Consider the following 22,016-nt stretch of genomic DNA (forward strand, 5'->3'; position numbering starts at 1 on the left):
CACTGCAACCTCTGCCTCTCAGGTTCAAGCAATTCTCCTGCCTCAGCCTCCCGAGTAGCTGGGATTACAGGCACCTGCCACTACACCCAGCTAATTTTTGTATTTTTAGTAGAGACAGGGTTTCACCATCTTGTCCAGGCTGGTCTCAAACATCTGACCTCATGATCCACCTGCCTCGGCCTCCCAAAGCCCTGGGATTACAGCCATGAGCCACCGTGCCTGGCCAGAAGTTTTCTTTTCCTCTAAGTTACTCCCAGGAGTTGGTAGGATACTTTAGAGCCTGCTTCAAGATTTTCTTTATGCCTTTTTTTATTGTGTTAAAGTATACACAACATAAAATTTACCATCCTGTTTTTAAGTGTACAGTTCAGTGCCATTAAGTACATTCACATTGTTGTGCAACCGTCACTACCATCATCTCCAGAACTTTTCCATCTTCCCAAATGACAGCTCTGAGTCTGTTCGATAATAACTGCTCATTTCCTCTCCCCCAGCCCCTGGTGACCACCATTCTACTTTCTGTGTCTATGAATTTCACCTCTCTGGGAACCTCATGTCAATGGAGTCATATAGTGTTTGTCCTTTTGTGTCTGGCCTATTTCACTTAGCACAGTGTCTTTAAGGCTTCATGAATGTTGCACATGTGTCAGAATTTCCTTCCTTTCAAGGCTGAGTAATATTCCTCTGTATGTATATACCACATTTTGTTTATCTGTTGATGGACTTTTGGGCTGTTTCCACTTTTTGGTTGTTATGAATAATGCTGCTATGAACATGGGTGTATGAACATCTATTCGAGTCCCTGTTTTTAATTATTTTGGACATATACCCAGCAGTGGAATTGCTGAGTCACATAATAATTACAGATTTAATTTTTCTGAGGAACTGTCACACTGTTTTCTACAGTGGCTGCACCATTTCACATTCCCGCCAACAATGCCCAGGGATTCTGTCTTTCCACTTCAGCACCAACACTTGCTTTTTTCTGTTTTCTTTTTTTTTCTTTAACTTTTATAGGCCAAATGACAGCGTTTGGTAAATTGCTGTCTGACTGCATCTAAGTCCTGGCTGCTCCCATAGCTGCTGTTCTGTCACTCTGGGGGCTAAGTGGAGAGGCTGTGCCTTTAGCCTTGCTTCCCTCTTGCACCTGCCCTCTCTCCCTCCCTGCCCTAACCTGCAGCTGTGTCCCTGTGCGTCTTTCCTTCCTACTCATCAGCTTGGGCCCTGTGCGCAGAGCTGGTGGGAGGACGGGTGGCTCAGTGCCAGGCCGACTAGGGCCTCTGCATATGGATGACATCCAGTTTCCACCAGACCTTTTTTCTACTCTGAAATCCCTTTATTCACCCAATCATGATTCACTTTTCTGTTCTTCACTGTGGCTGTTCCTTCATGCTCCTCGCTAGGTCAACTTAATAAACAATTATCAAATAACATATCAAATAACACTTTTTTATGGGCGTTCTCAACACTATAGGGGTATGTGGCAATAAACAAGGGATAGTCCTTTCTCTTAAGGAGAAAACAGCCATGCATCAAGACCAGTGTCCATAATATTGTACAGAATGATACCAGGGCTAGGGCAGGCAGGCTCTGAAGTCACACTACCTCGGGTGAATGATCCATGATCTGTCTACTTCTTATCAGCTACGTGACCTCAGGCTGTGCCTCAGTTTTCTTATTTGAAAAAATGAGGATAATAATGGTTCCTGTCTGTTTTGGCACTTAGTTGATACTTGAGAGCAGTGCCTGCCACAGAGCCTCAATCAATGCTATTCACTATTATTATAGAACACTGTTAGCTATGGGAGCCCAGAGAGAGACTTGTTAATTCTAGCTTGTATATTTCACATCACACAAGCACCTGCCTTGTCTTGCCAATGGATTGTTCTGCTCAAGTAAAGCATAAGGGCCTTGAAGCTAAATGTTACTGTGCCTTTATTGGCCTGTAACCCTGTAGGACCTGCTCAGTGCTAAGTGCTTTGGAGGTGTTCAGTAAATATTTATTGATTGTGAATTGATTAGAGAGGATAGAGACACGAACCAGGTCTTTTTCCAAGCACCCAGGATGTGTAAGCTTCACAAATGAAGACGAAGTGCTTGCTGATGCTGCCATCTGTCCTACCCTTCCTGGAAATGGGCATGGAGGTGGGTGGGGCTGGAGAAGTGGAGGGGGCCCCAGAAAGGGTTGCGACAGAGAGAAAGAAACCCATGGGCAACAGGGTCTGTATCTGGGACAGGATCTCAGCCATCAGGCATGGCCTTGGGAGGAGAAGATGCATTGGCAGCGATGCAGCGACCCCTTTCGAAAGGCAAACAGCACAAGGAAGAGTGCAGTCGGCAGGTTGGTCGGTTCCTCTGGGGCTCCCCCTGGGGGTGCCGTTGCCATTAGGTCTGCGTGAAGGAGGCAGGTTGTCTTCTTCGTCCTCGGCCACACTTCACTGGCTGCAAGTGTTCACGCAGATGTGCCCATGTGATCTTACCATATACGTAGATTCTAGTAAAAAAAAGAAGAAAAAATCCAAGAATGAGTAAGAATTTATTTTAGCTACAAGCTGACTGCCTCTCAGCTTGCCCGTGCTCTTACTAGATCTTCAAAACAAGGGCCAGTTTGTATTTTTGTAAAAATGTATCAAAGTGTTACTGAAAGATCCTAAAGGAAGACTAAAGTTTCCTCCCAAAAGAAGCCTGGCCCTTCAAATACCAACAAGGGATCCTCGGAAGATGGGTTTTACTGAGCTCAAACGCTGTCTCTTCTGTTTAGATACCGTGTTATTACACCATTTCCCCTCTCAGATTGAGTGATGTTTCCTCCATTACTTTTTTCCGTTCCTTGGCAGAAGTGAATTTCACCGTGAACAATATCTGTAGTCTTTCTATATGAGCCTGGGGAACGCTTGAAAGAACTGATACTAAATTATTATTATTAATATTTGTTTGTCTGCCTATCCACTCCCCACCCCCAGGTCCCCTCTCACTCTTGAGTAGTCACAAATGAGTGTATCGGGCATCTTGTCTCAGTTGTCAGGACTGTCCCTTCTCATTCTAAACTATTTTTGCAGATTAGCTTGAGCAATTAGAATCAGGAATAGATATCATGTGGTTAAAATAAAAGGGAATTTATCTACAATTTGAAGAATAGATTACAGAGAACTTCCATGTGATTTTTTAAAAAAACATAAATTTTGCTGTGTACTATAACAGAGTTGGCACCAGAGCTAACAAAAAAAAAAGCAAATATCAACATTTAAAATGCGGTACATGACATGTAAATGCCATATGGTGTTCTTGCGGTGTTATTACCACTTCCTTTCTGGCATCCTTTTCCTGACATTGCTATATGCTTCTTGACTCTGCTGCTCTTCAGAAAGCCTCAATTGTCCTGAGCCCTTTAATTCCTTATTTATATTAGGTGTCTCTCTCTTTTATCTACCCTTTGGAGGCTTATCAACCTTTTCCCCAAGGAAGAGGAAGAAGAGGACCTGTCCAGATGGCTGTATAAATATGTGACACCTGCTTCCGTGAGCCACTGTTGGAAGAGTTTAAGAGTTGATGGGATTGTCCCCTGTCTAGAAGATGAGCACACATTTGCTTCCCTTCTCCTTTCTATTTTTAAAAAATGATCATGTGCCTTTAATGATATTTCTAGAAATGTCTTGAATTCAAATTATTTTCTATTTTTAGGGAAATAAAAAAGGAGCCCACCAACCAAATTTTCTGAAAAGATTATATGGGTCAAAATGTTAAAAGTTTGTCATAGTTAATATTTCCTAAAGTAAGAGCCTTGATGATCGTGTTTGGGGAGAAATCTCTGCTTCACCACGGGAAAGTCAGTGGACCTCTGCGTTTGCACTGAATGTGCCACATTCTTTCATCTCCAGACTTTTGCGTGTGATATTTATGGTGTTTCAAACAATGTCTGTACCCTCCTCCTGGTCTCAGCTCAAATGTCAGTTCCTTGGGGAGCTCTTCCTGACTTCTAAATGAGGTCAACACTCCCCCGCAATAGCATCTTGTGGACCCCTAGAATAACATTCATCTCACTGTATTGATGCGGGGCATCCCCATCAGCCTATGAGCTGTGTGAGGTCGGGTCCCATCTGCCTGTTCACCACTGCATCTTCAGGTGCTAGCACAGGGCCTGGAAGCCAGAGAGCACTTAATCCGTACTTGATGAATCAATGAATGAACATTGCTAGACATAGCCTTATACATCTTGATAGAGAAAATGACCTTGAAGCTGGACTAGGTCCCAGTTACTTGAGAGGCTGAGGCTGGAGGATCAGCCCAGCTTGGGCAGCATAGTGAGACATCCCCTATCCCTCCTACTCTCCTAATCCTGCACAATCCCCCTCTAAAAAAAGACAGAGAGTGACCTTGGGCCAGCGCGGTGGCTCACGCCTGTAATCCCAGCACTTTGGGAGGCCGAGGTGGGCGGATCATGAGGTCAGGAGATCGAGACCATCCTGGCTAACACGGTGAAACCCCCGTCTCCTCTAAAAAATACAAGAAAATTAGCCGGGCGTGATGGCGGGCGCCTGTAGTCCCAGCTGCTTGGGAAGCTGAGGCAGGAGAATGGCGTGAACCTGGGAGGTGGAGCTTGCAGTGAGCCGAAATTGCACCACTGCACTCCAGCCTGGGCGACAAAGTGAGAATCTGTCTCAAAAAAAAAAAAAAAAAAAAAAAAGAAAAAAGAGAGTGACCTTGAAATCGAAACTAGTATTGTATGCAAATAGATGGCAATGGGAAAAAAAAGTTCTTAGTCTTTGAAGTACAATTATTTTGAATAAAAGATGGGTCTGTAGGGGAGCTGCTCCCTGATAATGCTTATTGCCAATGGTGTTCATATGCACAGACACTTTTACCTCATCAGGCTATACTTAGAAGTGTAATTCTACAGACTTATCAAGTCAATCTTCTTAAATACAGTATACAATTTACCTTTACCCAGTGGTTCTGAACCCTGTAATATCCAATATCCTTTTATAGCATATATTTATGAATACTTCTTTACTACATTGAAATGAATTTCAGAGACAGTGCACCTTGCCAATACAGGTAATTTTGAAAAATTCAATGCAAATTTTCTAGATATAATATAAAGGAGAAATAAATGGAAAGTAATGTTTCAATAATAGGTGCTCTGTTATGAAACCCTAGGAGACCTGCTGAAGCAGTGAGTCTTGGCATCTATATGTAGAATGCAATATCTCCAAATGCAGATTGGTTCAGGTATGTTGTGTTGATGACTAAGATGTCACAAAGGACTTTTTCTCCAGTGGTGTGGTTTTCCAAAACAGAGAACAACTCTCAGCAAGGTTCCAGCTAATCTATTTACATTAAAGTCAGATTCTTATAAAATTTGGTCAACTTTGAAAAGATGCAAACAATTTGTGTGTGTGTCTTCACATGTAAAAGGGAGTTAGGTTCTTGGCTCAGATAATTGTAGACATGAGTTTTTCTCAGTGGGACATTCAAAACTCATGCTAAATGTGGGATGGTTCTGTGATTTGTGGCACTGATCGTTGTATTGCAGGACATCTGAACGTCTTTGACCTCCTCCCAGTACATGCCAAGTGTGCTCCTCCAGTTTTGACAACCACAAACACCCTAACAAGTTTAGAGACCACCTCCTAGGGTGCTGTAATCTAAACAGGGATATAAACAGAGCTTCCAGGGAGCTCCCATGTAACTTTCAAGAATTTACATATTTAATTTCTCTTCTTGTGAAAATGGCCATTTTCCAATAGTTAAGCCTCTTCCCTTGATGTATTTCCCATGCTATTAATATTCAGTTCTATTCCACAAGTATTTATTATATGCACATGTGTGTGTACATCCATCTGACTATACCTTTCTATGTTATGTACCTTTACTAGCATTCCAAATTATAACATCCCGTCAGTTTATCTCTTGCTGGATGAATGATTTTATCGTTTTTATAGAATATTTGCCTTAAACAATACTCTCATACTTTCTCAAGGTGCTAAAATAGAGGAGGCAGCAGTAGAAAAATGCACTATGGGCCGGGCATGGTGGCTTATGCCTATAATCCCAGTACTTTGTGAGGCCAATGTGGGCGGATCATGAGGTCAAGAGATTGAGACCATCCTGGCCAACACAGTGAAACTCCATCTTACTAAAAATACAAAAATTAGCTGGGCATGGTGGTGCATGCCTGTAGTCCCAGCTACTCGGGAGGCTGAGGCAGGAGAATCACTTGAACCTAGGAGGCAGAGATTGCAGTGAGCCGAGATCATGCCATTGCACTCCAGCCTGGGCGACAGAGTAAGACTCCATCTCAAAAAAAAAAAAAAAAAAGAAGAAAAGAAAAGAAAAGAAAAATGCACTGTGCCGGGCACTTAGGACACTGAGATGAAGGAGCACACTATGTAATAGGGAGACACACAGATGGATGGACAGACAATGATGCAGGTTGAGCAGCTCTATGGACAGGGGACCATGCAAGGGTGAAGGAACATGGACAGCAGAGAGCAAGAACTGGAGAGGGCTTCCCGCAAGAGGTAATGTCAGAATGGTGTGTGAGGAATGAACAGGAGTCCAAGAAGCATTACAAAGGGGGAAGAACATCCTAGCAGATGGAACAGCCCTTAAAAGGGCACAGAAGCTAAAAAGAAATGAGCTATGAAGCCATGAGAAGATGTGGAGGAAGGCTAAATGCATATTGCTGTGTGGAAGAAGCCAGTCTGAAAAGGCTACATGCAGTATGATTCCAACTACATGACATTCTAGAAAAGGCGAAACTATGGAGACAGTTACAAAGATCCATGATTGCCAGGAGCTTGGGGGAAGAGAGGGATGAATCGGTGGAGCAGAGAGGATTTTTAGGCTAGGGAAATTATTGTGTCTGATACTATAATGGTGGATACATGTCATCAGACGTTTGTCCAAACCCATAGAATGTACAGCACCAAGAGTGAACCCTAATGTATACTATGGATTCTGGGTGATATTGTCAGTATAGGCTCATCACTTGTAACCAGTGCACTACTCTGGCATGGGATGTTGATAGCGGGGAAGGCTGCGCCTGTTTGGGGTGGGGGCTATATGGGAGATCTCTGTACCTTTCTCTCAATTTTGCTGTGAAGCTAAAATGGTTCTAAAAAAATCGAATCTTGAAAAGGCACCGAAGTATGAAATGGAGCAGTATTGGGGCACCAGTAAACCATCCAGTCTCTCCAGAACTGCAAACTAACTGCTACTACAGCAAGAGAGAGGGGTCAGCAACTACCTGCCTGCAGCGGGGGTAGGGGGGAGTTGGGGGAAACTGGGGGGTAGGGGTCCCTGACAGTTTCCTCAGAAATGGGTTGACGTATTCTGGAGGAGGAGGAGGAGGCAGCATGAGGCGGCAGGCAGGATGCATTTCTTGAACTGGATCATGGCCAGATCCTTACAGCTCTCCCACTGCCACCTTTGGCAAACATTCCTGGGATCCTGAAGGCTCAGACAAGGTCCATCCCTCTTACATTACCATGGGGATTATCTCTTCCTCCTTTTCTCTTTTAGTTTTCCCTCCAAGGAAGGGTTGTCACTCCTTTTCCGAAAGGAAGAAAGACCAAGTGAATGATTTTCAGGGGCACCGTGCTGTTATTTCCCGAGGGAACCACCGCCATGTTCATGAGCATGTTGCTCGTTTTCTCCTTCCCTTCTCTTCTTAGCCCTCTCCCTCTCACTCTCTCCCATCTCTCCCCTTTTTCCTTTTTCTTTCATTACGAAGACTACAAAGAGAATACATGGTCACTGTAGAGGTCTTGGAAAATGCAGAGGAGTACAAAGTAGAAAGTAAAATCATGTAAATATCCTTTGTCCAAGAAATCCACCATTAACACGTTGATAATTGTATTTCTGAATGTTTTCTCTGCATCTACATTTGGCCCCAATGCCTGGTGCTCCATTGGCCCCACAGTACCCCTCCCACCTGCTATCTAGCCTGTCCAAGTTTCCCTGCCCTCTGGTACTGGCAGGGGTTGTCACCATGTCCTGGCCACAGCCTGTGCCTTCCCTGTGTTACTTCATCAGCTCCTTCTGGATTGCTGACCTCTGCTCTAACCACTGATTGTTCATGACAGTTTTGCTACCCATCTTCTGCAGGTGACAGATCCTTCTGCCTCAGAAGGGGGAGTGCTACTGTCCTGCTGTCCTGGAGCTGATGGAGATGGACACCACTCTCCCCAGTAACACTAGATTCTCAGGAATAGATACAACACCTTCCAAACTGCAGCTGACACCAGCTGTAGATTTTAACAAGACTTTTAAGATTTAGGAATGTCAGAGACATATTACCCACAGCAGTTACATCACATCTGCTTACAGTTCTGGCTGTTCTTGGAGCCGAGAATTCCAGGCCTGTTCCAGGATGTCCAGTTGGGCTGTGTCCTTGACCTGCCTCGAGGTGGCTGAAGCCAGCTTGCCCTGACCTCCAGGAGTAGCTGTTGCAGGCAGGCAGCTTAGCTCAAAATGAGAGAAACTATGGCTAATTTAAACAAAAATGAAAATAATTTTAAAAAGGATATTGGATAGCTACCAAATCCTTGGGATGGTTGGAAACCCAAACTTGGAAGGTACCTTGTTAAAAACAATGACCAAATCACACCATGGAACTGGTCCTGGAAGAAGCCACTGTTGTGTCCGCCTGGGCATATACAGGGATGCTGCTGCTGGAACCATCCTTGTGACTGCTCCTGGAGTGGGGCATACTACCAGCATTGGTACCACCATCCCTGGAATGGCTTTCACAGGGTCCCTGTTTCTTTATATAACATCCAAGATACGTCTGCTCCTGCCTGCCACCCCACCTCCCATGGAAGCTCCCCAGTGATGCTTTCACTTCCACCTTGATTAAGGGCAAGGTTTACCTTCCATACCCACCCTACTCAGGGTTCCAGTCCCTCACCCTCTGTCAGAGGGCCTAGGAGGATCCAGGACTCTTGAGAGGTGGGCTGTGCACAGGTGGTGAATCACCAGCAGAAAGCTCTGCATCTAATCTCTTCATCTTGGCCTCCAGACTGGACATTCAGCTTCCCCCTCTCTCCCCCGCCACCACCCAGAAGACCCTAGGAAGATCTCATCCCTCCCACTGTACTTTTGCTCCAGGCTGAGTGGCCATTCCGCCTTCTCTCTGTCTGTGTTCCTAACCCGGTCTTGCCTACTGTCTGGGAGAGGAGAAAGCGGTTTTGTAAGTCTGCCTCTGAGAATCTCCACACCTCTTTTCAGAATGGTCCGGGGAGTGGGGGTGCCAGTGAGACGAAAGAGGAGGACAGAGGACAGAGGACTCTCAGATGACTACTTCAAGGTTTAACCCTGTTACATCTGCATGGGTGTGGTTCAAAGTCTGAATTATGTCTTTATGGCTGGGAAAGCCTGGGTCACGTGCTTGTCTCCTCATAGCAGGAGAGGCTGGGAAAGTCAGTAGGTGGTACATTGCAGCTTCTATACTGGGAGGAGGTCTCTGTCTTTCACCAAACTAAAGAAGGATGTTCAAATTATTGGTGGACAAAAAGAATGACAAGGATCCTCTGACGTGGACATGCCCTGTGATCACATTAGCTCTGTTTGGTCACAGCATGATAGTGGAGTGGCTTGGGTGACCTATGGCAGGATCATTGATAATCATTTACCATACACCAGAGGCTGAGCATCACCAGGGTTGGTCCAATTCCATTTTCTAATCTTTTTCCTAACATGGGGTGAACATCAGGAGGTCTGGAGATCTTCTTTTGTTGCTTTTAGATTCTCAGTTTCTGGTCCTCTGAGAAGAACTGTTCAAACTGTTCATGCATATCTCTGCTAAACACTTTGCAGGAGCGATGTGATCTAGAACTGCATTTTAGAGAGAATACTCTTGTAAAGGAAATAGTATCTACAGAGATGCAACCCTACCAAAGGGTGGGGCACTGTTGACTACTTTATCTTATGGAGCATGTGTCCCTGGAGTCACAGTCTTGGGATGCCTACATCTGCTTTCATTTGCATAGCTAAACAGCCCAGTCTCTTCATGAAAGGTAATAGTCTACTTTATTCATTACATTTAGCTCCATGAAAGAGTTTGCATATAACTTAATTCTTTTAAGAGGAAAAAATGTACTAATTAAAAGCCAGGACATTTATTATGCATGTTCAGCAATCAAAATAGGCTTCAGTGTAGTCCTTCTATTTTTTTTTTTTCTTTTTTGAAACGGAGTCTCACTCTGTTGCCCAGGCTGGAGTGCAGTCACATGATCTCGGCTCACTGTAAGCTCTGCCTCCCAAGTTCAAGCGATTCCCCTGCCTCAGCCTCCCAAGTAGCTGGGATTACAGGTACCCGCCACCACATCTGGCTGAGTTTTGTGTTTTTAGTAGAGATGGGGTTTCTCCATATTGGCCAGACTGGTCTTGAACTCCTGACCTCAAGTGATCCACCCACCTCTCGGCCTGCCAAAGTGCTGGGATTACAGGCAGGAGCCACTGTGCCCCGCCCAGTGTCATCCTTCTAAGCAAATCCATTCTAATCAAGTGAAAGAGCAATGCTCCTCTTTAATAATCATAAATGAATGATAGATGAATAAGCAAATGAATCATGTATGCATTTATTTGTCCACAGCACACAATTGGAGCCTGGCATTTCCTGGAGGCATTTGTATAAAACTTAGATGAGATCATGTCCCCTAGGATGTCAAGGTTCTTGCCCTGGGTGATTCTGCCATGAGGGCTCCAATGGAAACTTTGGCAGGAGTAGAAAACAGCCAATGTATGTGAAGTCCAAGTTCATTGGCACCTCCCTAGCCTCCTTGCAGGGTTATTTCCCTCCATCACTAATCCTCTGTTTTGGATCATTTGCAACAACTCCGTTTACTACGAAGAGGGAATCTTGAGGTATGGGCAGTAGATATGGAGACTGTGATAGGCAAACAGTTCCACAGTGCCATGAGGTTCCTTTTACACTGTCTCACTCCGTGAGTTCTTTCCCCTTCACAACACGTCTGATTTATCACAAGCTGTGATTAATTATTTCCTTGAATGATTGTTTAATGCTTGTCTCAACTCCTACTAGCTCTGTGAGACTGGGGGCCGTTTTGTTTTACTCACCAGTGAAGTTAGCTCACTATCTGACAGAGAGTAGGTATGCCATAAATACTGATTGAAAAAAGGAATAGAAGAGTTATAGAGTTCAGCTTCATTCATAGCTTGAAAAATATGCTAAAGGAAGATGCTTCTGTCCAGTTCCCTCAATGCAGGCCTTTCCAGTGTAGGGCTTATTTCTGCATGACTTTCTATAAAGCTGTATTTCCTTCTTATCTAATTTCTCATTCCTAGTCTAACTAGAAAGTTCATGCATATCCCTTTCTCCCTTCTCTCCATTTTCTTTTTATCTCTGAAACAATTAGGTACACACGTAGCTGGGAAGCCTTCTTGTATGCCTCCAGAAAAATTCTAGATCCCTCAAACTATTGTTCTATCTCTTCTGTCTATACCCCAATGTTTTTTTCTCAGTTATGCTCTTAAATTAACCTTCTTAAAGATTTTCTAATTTTGTTTGCTTCTTGTTGCCTTTTTCTCTTCTAGTTCACACACCTTTCTCTGTAAGATTTCTTAATGCTTATTTTATTATTATTTATAGTTTTATGTGGACAAGCATCCCTAGGTGCTTACATTAAAGGTATTTGTCAAAAAAAAGAAGGAAGGAAGGAAAGAAGGAAAGAAGGAAGGAAAGAAAGATAGAGAGATAAAGAAATATGGAAAGAGAGAAAGAAAGGAAGAAAGAAGAAAGAAAGAAGGAAAGAAAGAAAAGAAAGAAAGAAAAGAAAGAAAAAAGAAAGAAAGAAAGAAACTGTCTATTGGGAAGGGGGTTGTTTACTGCTTACCCAGCAACACCCAGGCATTTGTATAGGTGTTGACCTAAATCTGTCTGACCTTGAAGCCTGTCTTCAAATCTTCTAACAGGCAAGATAAATAAGGTCACAGAAAATGCATGCCTGTTTGTTACTTACCTTTATTCCTGGGCCTATAGATAGTTCTTCTGTCTCGTAGCCTCTGGGCTACTCATGGGAGTGGGGATAGGGGTCATATTACAACCTTCTTCTCTTTTACGTGTTCTGGGTGCTCTTGGATACTTGTTCCAGGGAACAGCTGCATAACTAAGAGATGGATGGGAAGGACGAGAAAGAGTAAAGTGTTCCTAGAGGAGCCAGCAAGGCAAGGGGTGTTTTACTGACCTAGTCTGTTTTACGGCTACATGAGAACCCTGACACTGCTCTCCCCTTGCCCCGGCTGCTGTTCCAGGTTCTTGTCCTTCCCAGATAGCTCTAGCCAGGGCTCAGGGTTCCTTAATGGCTGTCCCAATCCACTCTCCTTTTAGCAGAGCACCCTTAGCAGGAAACCCACTGTAATCTCACCCTATGTTTCTGCTTTTACAACATGTCTTCCTTCCGGGTGAACATTCAGAAGCTAAAGAAGGGAACTCACCTTCCCTTGAGGAGAGCTTGCTGAACACCAGAGGATTTCACCTCTTTCCCCCTTCATAATGGAATAATCACTGAGCTTTCTGCTAAAATAAAAAATCATGGCCCGGGCATGGTGGCTCACTCCTGTAATCCCAGCACTTTGGCAGGCCAAGGCGGGTGGATCACTTGAGGTCAGGAGTTCAAGACCAGCCTGGCCAACATGGCGAAACCCCATCTCTACTAAAAATACAAAAATTAGCGGGGCGTGGTAGTGCACTCCTATAATCTCAGCTACTTGGGAGGCTGAGGCAGGAGAATCGCTTGAACTTGGGTGGCGGAGGTTGCAGTGAGCTGAGTTTGCGCCACTGCACTCTAGCCTGGGCGACAAAGCGAGACTCTGCCTCAAAAATAAAATAAAATAAAATAAGACAAAGGAGATGATAAATTAAAGCCTAACATTACTATATTCCCTTTATACTGAAGAATATGTCTTATATCTGTGGAAAGATGAGTTTCCTAATACAACCTCAGAATTAGATAGGCGATCACAAGGGGTAACTCCCAAAAGGAAGGGGAGAGGAAGGGGCTGGGTTAACAGTTTCTGGGTCAGAATAGGAGTTGAGTGGCCATGTGTATTACAGCAGGTGGAGCTCCCTATACAAGGAAAGAGGCACTGGGGTGGAAAATGAGCATTTATCCTATTAGAGGGGTCTTGTGCCTTCACTCTTGTCACTGCTTAGCCACGGAACTGTGACCTTACACCTTGTTAGCCAGTGGAAGAAGAGTGAGTCTACCTTTTAGCTGTCTGTAGCACTGTTACTGTAGTATTATTGTATGCTTCTGTTTGTGATGGTGGAGAGGCCATTTGAGATGGAGCCATTGTTCATCATGCCGCTGAAATCTGAGTAGGATAAATTTAGAATTTGGATAGGTGAGCAGCTGGGAGGAGCATCTTTTGGGATTGTCAGGAGTTACTCAGTTGGTGTGACTCATCAGCAGGTGTCCCATTCTCAGTTAAGGATTTGTCTGGATGTTTTCTACATGTGGTGTGATCGCTTATGAGTTATTCCTGCCTCTGAGACATATCTTCTGAATGCCTAACAAAGATTTAAAGATCGTCCATTACAGTTGGCATTCTTTTATATTCCACATGCCAGAGCTACAGGAATGTTATTCTTTCCTTTCTTCTCTCCCAGGTGATATATTTGGTCACCTAGGTGTCATTAGGTACTAAGCTTTGCCTTCAATATCTACCAGGGTGGGGCACCATGGACAGTGCCACAAAGACCTTTTTCAGCCAAAGGCTCAGATCTTCCTTCTGTACTTTGTGTGCAGAGGAAGGAACTTTTCTTTTTTTCCCCTTTCTTCTCTCTCTCTCTCTCTTTCCCTTCCCTCCTTCCCTCCTTCCGTTTCTTCCTTCCTTCCATACCTCCTTCCCTCGAACTGCCGTGTCCCTTGCAACTAGAATGGTCCCTGACATATAAAGGTTTTAAATAATTATGTGCAGAATGAATTAAATGCCAAATCTTGTGTTCCAATAGCATATTATCTTCAAATGTTAACAGCCGCCAGTTTTTTAGAATAGAAAACTTTTGAAAATTTTAATTAAAGTCTTCCTGCAGTGGAACAGTTGATTTTTTTTTTTTTTTTTTTTTTTTTTTAGTTGGAGTCTGTCTCTGTTGCCCAGGCTGTAGTGCAGTGGTGCAATCTTGGCTCACTGCAACCTCCACCTCCCGGGTTCAAGTGATTCTCCCTGCCTCAGCCTCCTAAGTAGCTGGGATTACAGGCATCTGCCACCATGCCCAGCTAATTTTTGTATTTTTCAGTAGAGATGGGGTTTCCCCATGTTGGCCAGGCAGGTCTTGAATTCACGACCTCAGCCTCCCGAAGAGCTGGGATTACAGGCGTGAGCCACCACGCCTGGCCTGAGTTTTTATTATTTGTGAATTTTATTTTTTTCCATCCCAGATGCACCTATATTTGTAGTCTAGTGATAAAAACAATTTACCCATATATACCAACATCTTTTTCAAGAACTTTGCATAGTGAAACCAGCAAAGTACTGAACTGGCCAGTCTGTCATAGGTGTCATGCAACATGACTCAGAGTCAGAAACTGGATATAAACTTTTTTTGTGTGTGTGTGTAGATATGATCCATTTGTGTATTCAGCTTTTGAGTGGGACATTTTCAATAGGCTTCTTGAAGGTTCCACTTCACTATTCTCACTGTGTGTGCTTACAGCATCTCTGCCGTGGAGATTTTAGGCAAGGAGTGTTTAAAAGCTCTACTCATAGTTTATAGAATTGCTAGTGCCACAAGGCCATTCATTGTGATGTTGAAATTATTAGTTAGAAGTGAATCTTCTAAAATAAATCTTGGAAGAAAACATGTTATAAGAAAATGAAGTCAGTCCTCTTACTAGGCAGTTCCCATTATCTTTCTGTTTTGAGAAATTATCCTCAGTTCAGATGTATTACTATGGTGATGTGTTTGCATTTCAACAAACCAAACCAAGCCGTAAACTGAGCTCTGCATGTTTAGCTTCTGTCTTAGGATTTTTACTGCAGTGTCTTTATTCTTGAGTAAAATCCCCGACATCCTGGCTAGAAATCACAATGAATAAATAATTTCCCAGCCAGACAAAACAATCTGCATTGTTAATCTCAGAATTCTAAGAAATTACATAAAGATGCAAACAATGGGGATTAAAGAGGGGGTAAAAATTAAATGAAAAAATAGCCCACAAATGAATGGAAATATACATGCTCTCCAAAATAGCATTGTGGAAGTAAACAAAAACAGGCAGAGAATTATGCTTAATGAGAACTGGACATGTGGCTTAGCCCTCTGAGGCCTGAAACAAGTAAACACTTCCCGAATTGTCAGTCCATACATCCCTCTCTCAAAAGAGAGCTCTTAGAACTGGCTCCCTCTCCTCCTGTTTACGAAGCTTACTTGGTCTTTGGAACAATTGAACATATAATTTTAACAACTAAATGAACTCTACAGGAGATGGGTTTTGAGTACTTCAAAAATTCCTATAGTTTGTATCAATCGGATACGGGAGATAGTTTTGCAAAATACTGTTTGTGTAAAGAGAAGGGAAGAACATGTGCTCTAGTCTAACCAATCAACAAAGTGTGAAAACATGATTTAGACAGAAGTACACAACCATCCTATCAATTCTACCCAAATATCATATCAGACCATCTCTTCCCTGATAACAGTTTTGTTAGACTAAGGACACATTAGCTCAGTTAGATATGGGCTCTCACAGAGCTTTCCGCTAGTGGCTCTGCTTACTGGTAAGTAAGCAATGCAATTTTGCCTAGCAACCCCACCGTGGAAACACAGCTCCATTCTGTAAGTGGCAGGGGGATGTGGCATGGAGGCAGGGAGAGTGAGGTTTGTGCCTCTCAGAATCCCTCTGCAGCTGGTTCCTGACATTGCAAACGTTATCTGCAATTCTTGGCAGTTTCTGAAGGATGATGAAAAATGGGATGGGGAGGTGGCTGAGCCTGGGGTTTTGGAAGTAGGGTGGAATTAATTGGAAGGCAAATAAAAAAGCTTCCAAGATTGTGAGCTGAGACTGTCTGAGAGCTCAAACCAGAGTTGGCAAGAGGAACCAAAGGAGAATGAGGACATTTTTTGTCATTGACAATGAGGTATACAATATATCCAGGAAAGGAAAACCAGCAGTGACCTCCTGAAGCTAAACAAAGATTATCTTAAGCCACATATGAGGGAACATTCCTCAGTGGCAAAGAGAAGCATTAAACCTGGGACTCTCTATGTCTAAGGAAAAATTTGAGCATTTACATTAAAATGGCCTGTTAACAAGCATTGAATATTAACCAGGCACTGTGCTAAGTGTTTGCACACTTGTTTAATCTTCCAAACAATCCGATAAGGTGGGGTTTCTTATCTCCATTTTATAGAGGAAAAAAACTAATGCACAGAAAGGTTGAGAAACTTGCCTAAGGTCACTCAGCTATTTAGCAGTGGGGATGGGATGTGTCTCAGGCAGTCTTTCCCTAGACTCTGTGCTCTTAAACACTACTATGGTTTTTCAGCAGCAGTGAACAGTTACAGGGCTAATGGGGATAAGAAAACTGAAGATCACCACACGGCACATGAGATGGTTTGTGATTCCATTGTGAAAGCTGCAGTTTAAAATGTTCAATTAAGGCAACTTTTTTTTTTTTTAAATACCTAGAGGGCAGCAAAAACATGGGTATCCAGAATAACAGATATTGCTAAAACCTTACGCCCACAGCACTTCTTTTTATAGCAAAGTATGGGTATACACATATTTTCATACACCTACACACACATACACATGCAAGACATGCATTTCTTAAGTCCCTGAAATACCCTGATAATTAAATGCTCCAAACATTCTCTGAGCATTACCCTTGGATGTCTAGGAGAAGCAGCCCAGGAACACACTTGTTAGCCTGGGCAATGAGTAGTGGTGAAATGTTTACCTTGCTGATAAAGTCTCCAGTAGATGATGCAATTAAGATGCCACGATCTAGCCTTTGTTATACACTTCCTTGTCTGCCGTCAAACAAATCCACCCCTGTCCTTCCCCATCTTCCCTCCTGCCCATCTCCTGAAGTCCAGGAACGTCTCCAGCTTCCTACGTACTTGCAGTCCTCTTTTGCCAACCTCAACCTCATTTAGATTGCAATTACATTCACATCTTAATTTATGACTTAACAAGCATCTCACAAACATTTAATTCACTTTAATTTCACTATGCATTTGAGGAGGAATATTTGAGGAGGAATGGTACTCCCATTGCCAGCAATTAGATTGACTTAATGATCTTTGGCGAAATCTCCTTTTGGGCTTTGAACTTTTCATACATTTCTGCAAACAAAACTAGGCTAATTAAAGTAAGTTCCTGGATTCTCAGAGGGGCTTACCTGCCTTCACAAAATCCTCCTATAATATCCAACATGGATATTTATGAAATGGACAAAACTTCCCCTGCAGTTTTCAGGTAATTTATCTTGTTATGACACTTTCATGTGTGAAAAAGTCGATATTTTCATATATAGTTTCAACAATATCAATAAATGGTAATTTTTTTTCAGATGGCTTCTCTGAGGAGATTAGGAGGGTTTCTGTATCAGAGCATAGATCAAATTATTTTTCCCTGTTCCCATTTTATATACCAGATGCCTTCTCAGGAGTTAGAAAAGTACTTCCTTTTTACAAGGAAGGATGGCATTTCTTTAGCTTGTCCTGGGCAGATCACCCAGTGACCATTTTTTATTCTCAGTCTTCCTTCACAGAAGGGACAGAGGACTGCCCATTTTCAGCAGGAGTTAGTCTGATTTCTTTTGTTAGGTGCAGACGACTTTGTTTGACAACTTTCTTTGGGCTGGTGAATTGTTGAATTACTTGAAAAGCTGTTTCCATTGTTAAGCACTGGACTGAGAATTAATTACATCAGAATTCTAATCTCGGCTAATTAGTAGCATCATTTTATGCAAGTCCCTTAACCCCTCTTGGCTTCTGTTTTGCATGTGTAAAATGAACTATATAAAGCAAAGGTCTCTCTGTGCTTGGTGCGATGAAGAGGATGCAGGTCTCATGGTACCGATTTCTTATATTGATTGCCCCAAACGTGGTGTACGTTTGCAGAAAATTCATCTAGGCAATGCAGAAAGGCCATACATTCTGGTGTTAAACACATCGTTCATATATTTATGCTAGTATATGATACCAGGGCCTCCTGATGACAGTCTCCAGCACCAATTCTGAGAGTTGTGAGGATTTTTCAGCTTAGAGTCAATTCCAGTGTCGCCTTCAGCACATCCAAAGAGAATACGACCGATGCTACCAGTCCTGTTCCTGGACTCCATTGGTTTGATTCCTTTGCCCCAGTATCAGTCTAATTCCCATTCTAGATGCTTTTTTTTTAATGACCCAACAACTGACTCCTTCAGGAGCTGGCATGAGATGAGATTTGTTTGCAGAGTTGTATAAAAATTTCAAAGCCCCAAAGGAGATTTCACCACAGATCATTAAGTCAATCTAATTGTCGTCCTACTACCCATTTAGACGGGGACCCTGTTATGCTAACTCCTGTCCTGTCTCTTGTGAGTAATACAGTCAACACACATGATGATCACAGCACCAGCTCAGACAGGTGTGTTTTAAAACAAAAGTGTGTTATAAATGTACAGCCTCAGCAGGGAAAATGTGGGGGTGAAGAAACACACAAATACTTGGCTAGAGACGGTCACAAGTGAAGATGGGGATGACTGTGTTTTCCGTTTCATCCAAACATTTTGGCCTGACTCAGATAATTTTTTTTCCAGCATATTCTGTTTGACACAAGGCAAACGGTGCGAATCCATCACCACCATTGTGGAAAGAGCTCCAAACTCATTCTCACGAATGGTGGATCAGTAATACTACATGACAAATGGCAGCAGGCCCTTTTTGGGAAATCGTTATATTTGCACCAGTGAGAAGTTAGAATCACTATTTGGGCTGCAGTCATGGAACTATGCAAGAAACATTCAAAGCATCGGCTAAGCAGGATTTTTTGTTTGTTTGTTTGGCCTGGTGTCCACGAACAGGCCTCAGGGAGCCTGAGAACCTCCTAGACCACTTGAAAACTTCTGAATGCACTTCTCTAGGAAAGAGTTCACAGCTTTCATCAAATTTCCTCCAAGAAGCCAATGACCAGAGAAAGGTTAAAAGTCACTGACACAGTACCTTTTTCTGTGCATCTATATCCTGAATCCGGGGTGATGCCGCTGACTTGCCTATCTTTCTCCTTTGCTCTTTCTAGAAAAAGCAAGTGAGTCAGACCAAGATCCGGGTCATCTCAACAATCCTGTTCATCTTGGCCGGCTGCATTGTGTTTGTGACGATCCCTGCTGTCATCTTTAAGTACATCGAGGGCTGGACGGCCTTGGAGTCCATTTACTTTGTGGTGGTCACTCTGACCACGGTGGGCTTTGGTGATTTTGTGGCAGGTAAGCTCCCTGGGCATGCCAGGCACTGGGGCTCTGGCGGGAAAAATAATCTGTTGGCTGTGCTTTTCGCAATCGATAAAAGGTGTTGCGGGAGAAGCAGATGAAGATGACTCAGTGTCACTACTGCTGTGAAGAGGCTCCTTTCAAATCCCTACTCCTATGTAATATAAACACCATAGGTTTTTTCTGCTACGAAAAGAAGGCCAACCCTTTCCTTCTCAGGATGCTTATTTCCCTTACCGTCACACGAATTATGCAAGACTAGAGTGAATTTCTCATTGAATCTTGGACTTCTGAATTGGATTAAACCTCTCTAATCCAGTGATAAAGGCTGTGCTAGGAAGTGGCACATAGGAAACTCAGACGAGATTAGCATAGAATTTGGTCTGCAGTGACCTGCAGGTTCAGCTTCCTGACTCCCAGGTGAGAGCCATTGTCTCTGCAAACGGTTGTCATGGGCATGCCCAGATACAAAGCTGAGGACTTTGGTGACTACGGGGAGCTGAGAACTGCCCAGAGGGAATATAAGCTCATGGATTATGCAGGAGTGTATATACAAGCAATAGCCTTCCTTGTAAAAATAAATGTGGATGAGCTATGTTTAAGGAAGTGAAAAAAAATCACCATCAATTTCATCTAGGGCCAGGGAACTTGCAAATGAAATGAGATTTAGTTTCATATGTGCAACAGTTTCCCAGAAGTGTGGTAGAAAGGTACAGATAGAAGGAAGAGGCCATCCTTCTCTTTTTCTAATAGGATAGTTCTAGATGTTCAGACAAGTGATCAGTTTCTACTACAAGAAGTGAACACTTTGATCAAACAGCTCTATTGTCTATCACAAGTTTGAAATGTCTGGGTGGAGTGTGTGTGTGTGTGTGTGTGTGTGTGTGTGTGTGTGTGTGTGTGTGTTTCCTTTACCAGTTCCTGGTGAAGTGGCAGCCTGACCTGAGCCCTAAGCAGACTGTTTTTTTTTTTGTTTTTGTTTTTGTTTTTGTTTTTTGAGACAGGGTCTCGCTCTGTTGCCCAGGCTGGAGTGCAGTGGTGTGATCATGGCTCACTGCAGCCTCGGACCTCTGGGGCTCAAGTGATCCTCCTACCTCAGCTTTCTGAGTAGCTGGGACTACAGGCATGTGCCACCATGCCTGGCTATTTTTTATTTTCATTTTTTGTATTTTTCATAGAGATGGGATTTAGCCATGTTGCCCAGGCTGGTCTCGATCTCTTGGGCTCATGTGATCGGCCTGCCAAAGTGCTGGGATTACAGGTGTGAGCCACTGCACCTGGCCAGACTGTTTGGCATGTGATCCCAGCAGTGTCTTGATTTCTCCATGGAATACTGTGCACATCAGGAGGATGGGTTCTGGTCTCTGGGAGTCTGGCAAACAGGAAATTCTGGCAGAGATTGCTGAAGGCTCATCAATAGGGGCACGCGTGCCTCCCTGTTAATTTTATAATACAAATAACTGGCAGAGTGGTTTTGTAGCTCTTCCAATTGGGCAGACAAAGACAATTCCACTTTGTAGAAATAGTAGGGGTTTTTTCCCCTTCCTTTTTATTGGTTAAGGACTAAGAATTGCAAAGTGACTAAATTTAGTTTTTTTTAGCTTTTAACTAAAAATTGATTTTTAGTCAATATGACTAAAAATCATTTACAGAAAGCCTGGAGTCTGGGACTCTACCCATTTTCCCCTTATGCACAGTACTCAACCATGGATGTCTAGTTAGTGGCCTCAAGCTCTGAAGAGAGACCACACAGAGAAACTGAGAAAAGTAAGAGGAACAGTTATAGATGTATTCCAGTTAATCCCTTAGCATCATCCATAGCTGGTCCATGGGAAAACTCAGTGGTGGTTCCAATCTAAGGCAAACACATGTAGTGGCAGCTGGAATTTTGAACTATTTCACAAACATCTTTAAGTATCGAAAGCATAACCTGCCGTGGGTGGTGCTTTAGAGCTCTCTGGGATAACACTGGGCTGTCCTGAGGACTGTCTATTATAAGATACCTGTGACAGACACAGATCTCTAACCAATGGCTCAGTTCGGTCTGTTAATCTGAGGCACAAATAGCAGAGGCCTGGGAGTGAGATTTTTTAAATGATGCTTTTATTATTTATTATCTACCATAGACTGAGCACTTAGTACAAACTAGCACTTTACCTTATCTTTACTTACCTAGTAAGGGCACAACCTACACAGTCCCAGGCATCCACAGTTTTACTGCCCTTGTCAGTGATTACAGAGCCATATTTCCTTTGTCCTGAGGTTTCTGCAGACCATGGTCTCTTAAAAGTCACAGTGCTGACTGCAATTAGACCAGACCCCTTCCAAGCTCCAGTTTTCTGAGCTTACACAGACCAATCTGGAGAATGCATGCCTGAAAAGACTGGAAGTTTATCTCTATCTTTTGGTAACAGTCTACAAGTGATAGGGAAGGTTGCCCAATCATTGGAAAATGATACATTAACAAGAGTTGACGGTTGCTGTGATTTGACATGGTACGAACTCTACTAGAAATGTAATCAGAACATTGATCCTGCAGGATTGATTGCTGATTTATTTTGCAGCTGACTCAC

At 43.1% G+C, this 22,016-nt stretch overlaps 1 protein-coding gene across 2 annotated transcripts in view; it reads left to right on the top strand.

Annotated features, from left to right (window-relative positions):
- Window positions 1-22,016, top strand: part of KCNK10 (potassium two pore domain channel subfamily K member 10) — a 148,389-nt gene that overhangs the window by 120,748 nt on the left and 5,625 nt on the right. For both annotated transcript variants that reach the window (XM_032179905.2, XM_032179903.2), the window contains exon 5: window positions 19,254-19,440. In XM_032179905.2, coding sequence (XP_032035796.1) covers window positions 19,254-19,440 — 187 coding nt within the window. The remainder of the gene's footprint in view (window positions 1-19,253; window positions 19,441-22,016) is intronic.

The sequence above is a fragment of the Hylobates moloch genome, unplaced genomic scaffold (assembly GCF_009828535.3).
Source record: "Hylobates moloch isolate HMO894 unplaced genomic scaffold, HMol_V3 SCAFFOLD_16, whole genome shotgun sequence".
In the NCBI taxonomy this organism is placed as follows: domain Eukaryota; kingdom Metazoa; phylum Chordata; class Mammalia; order Primates; family Hylobatidae; genus Hylobates; species Hylobates moloch.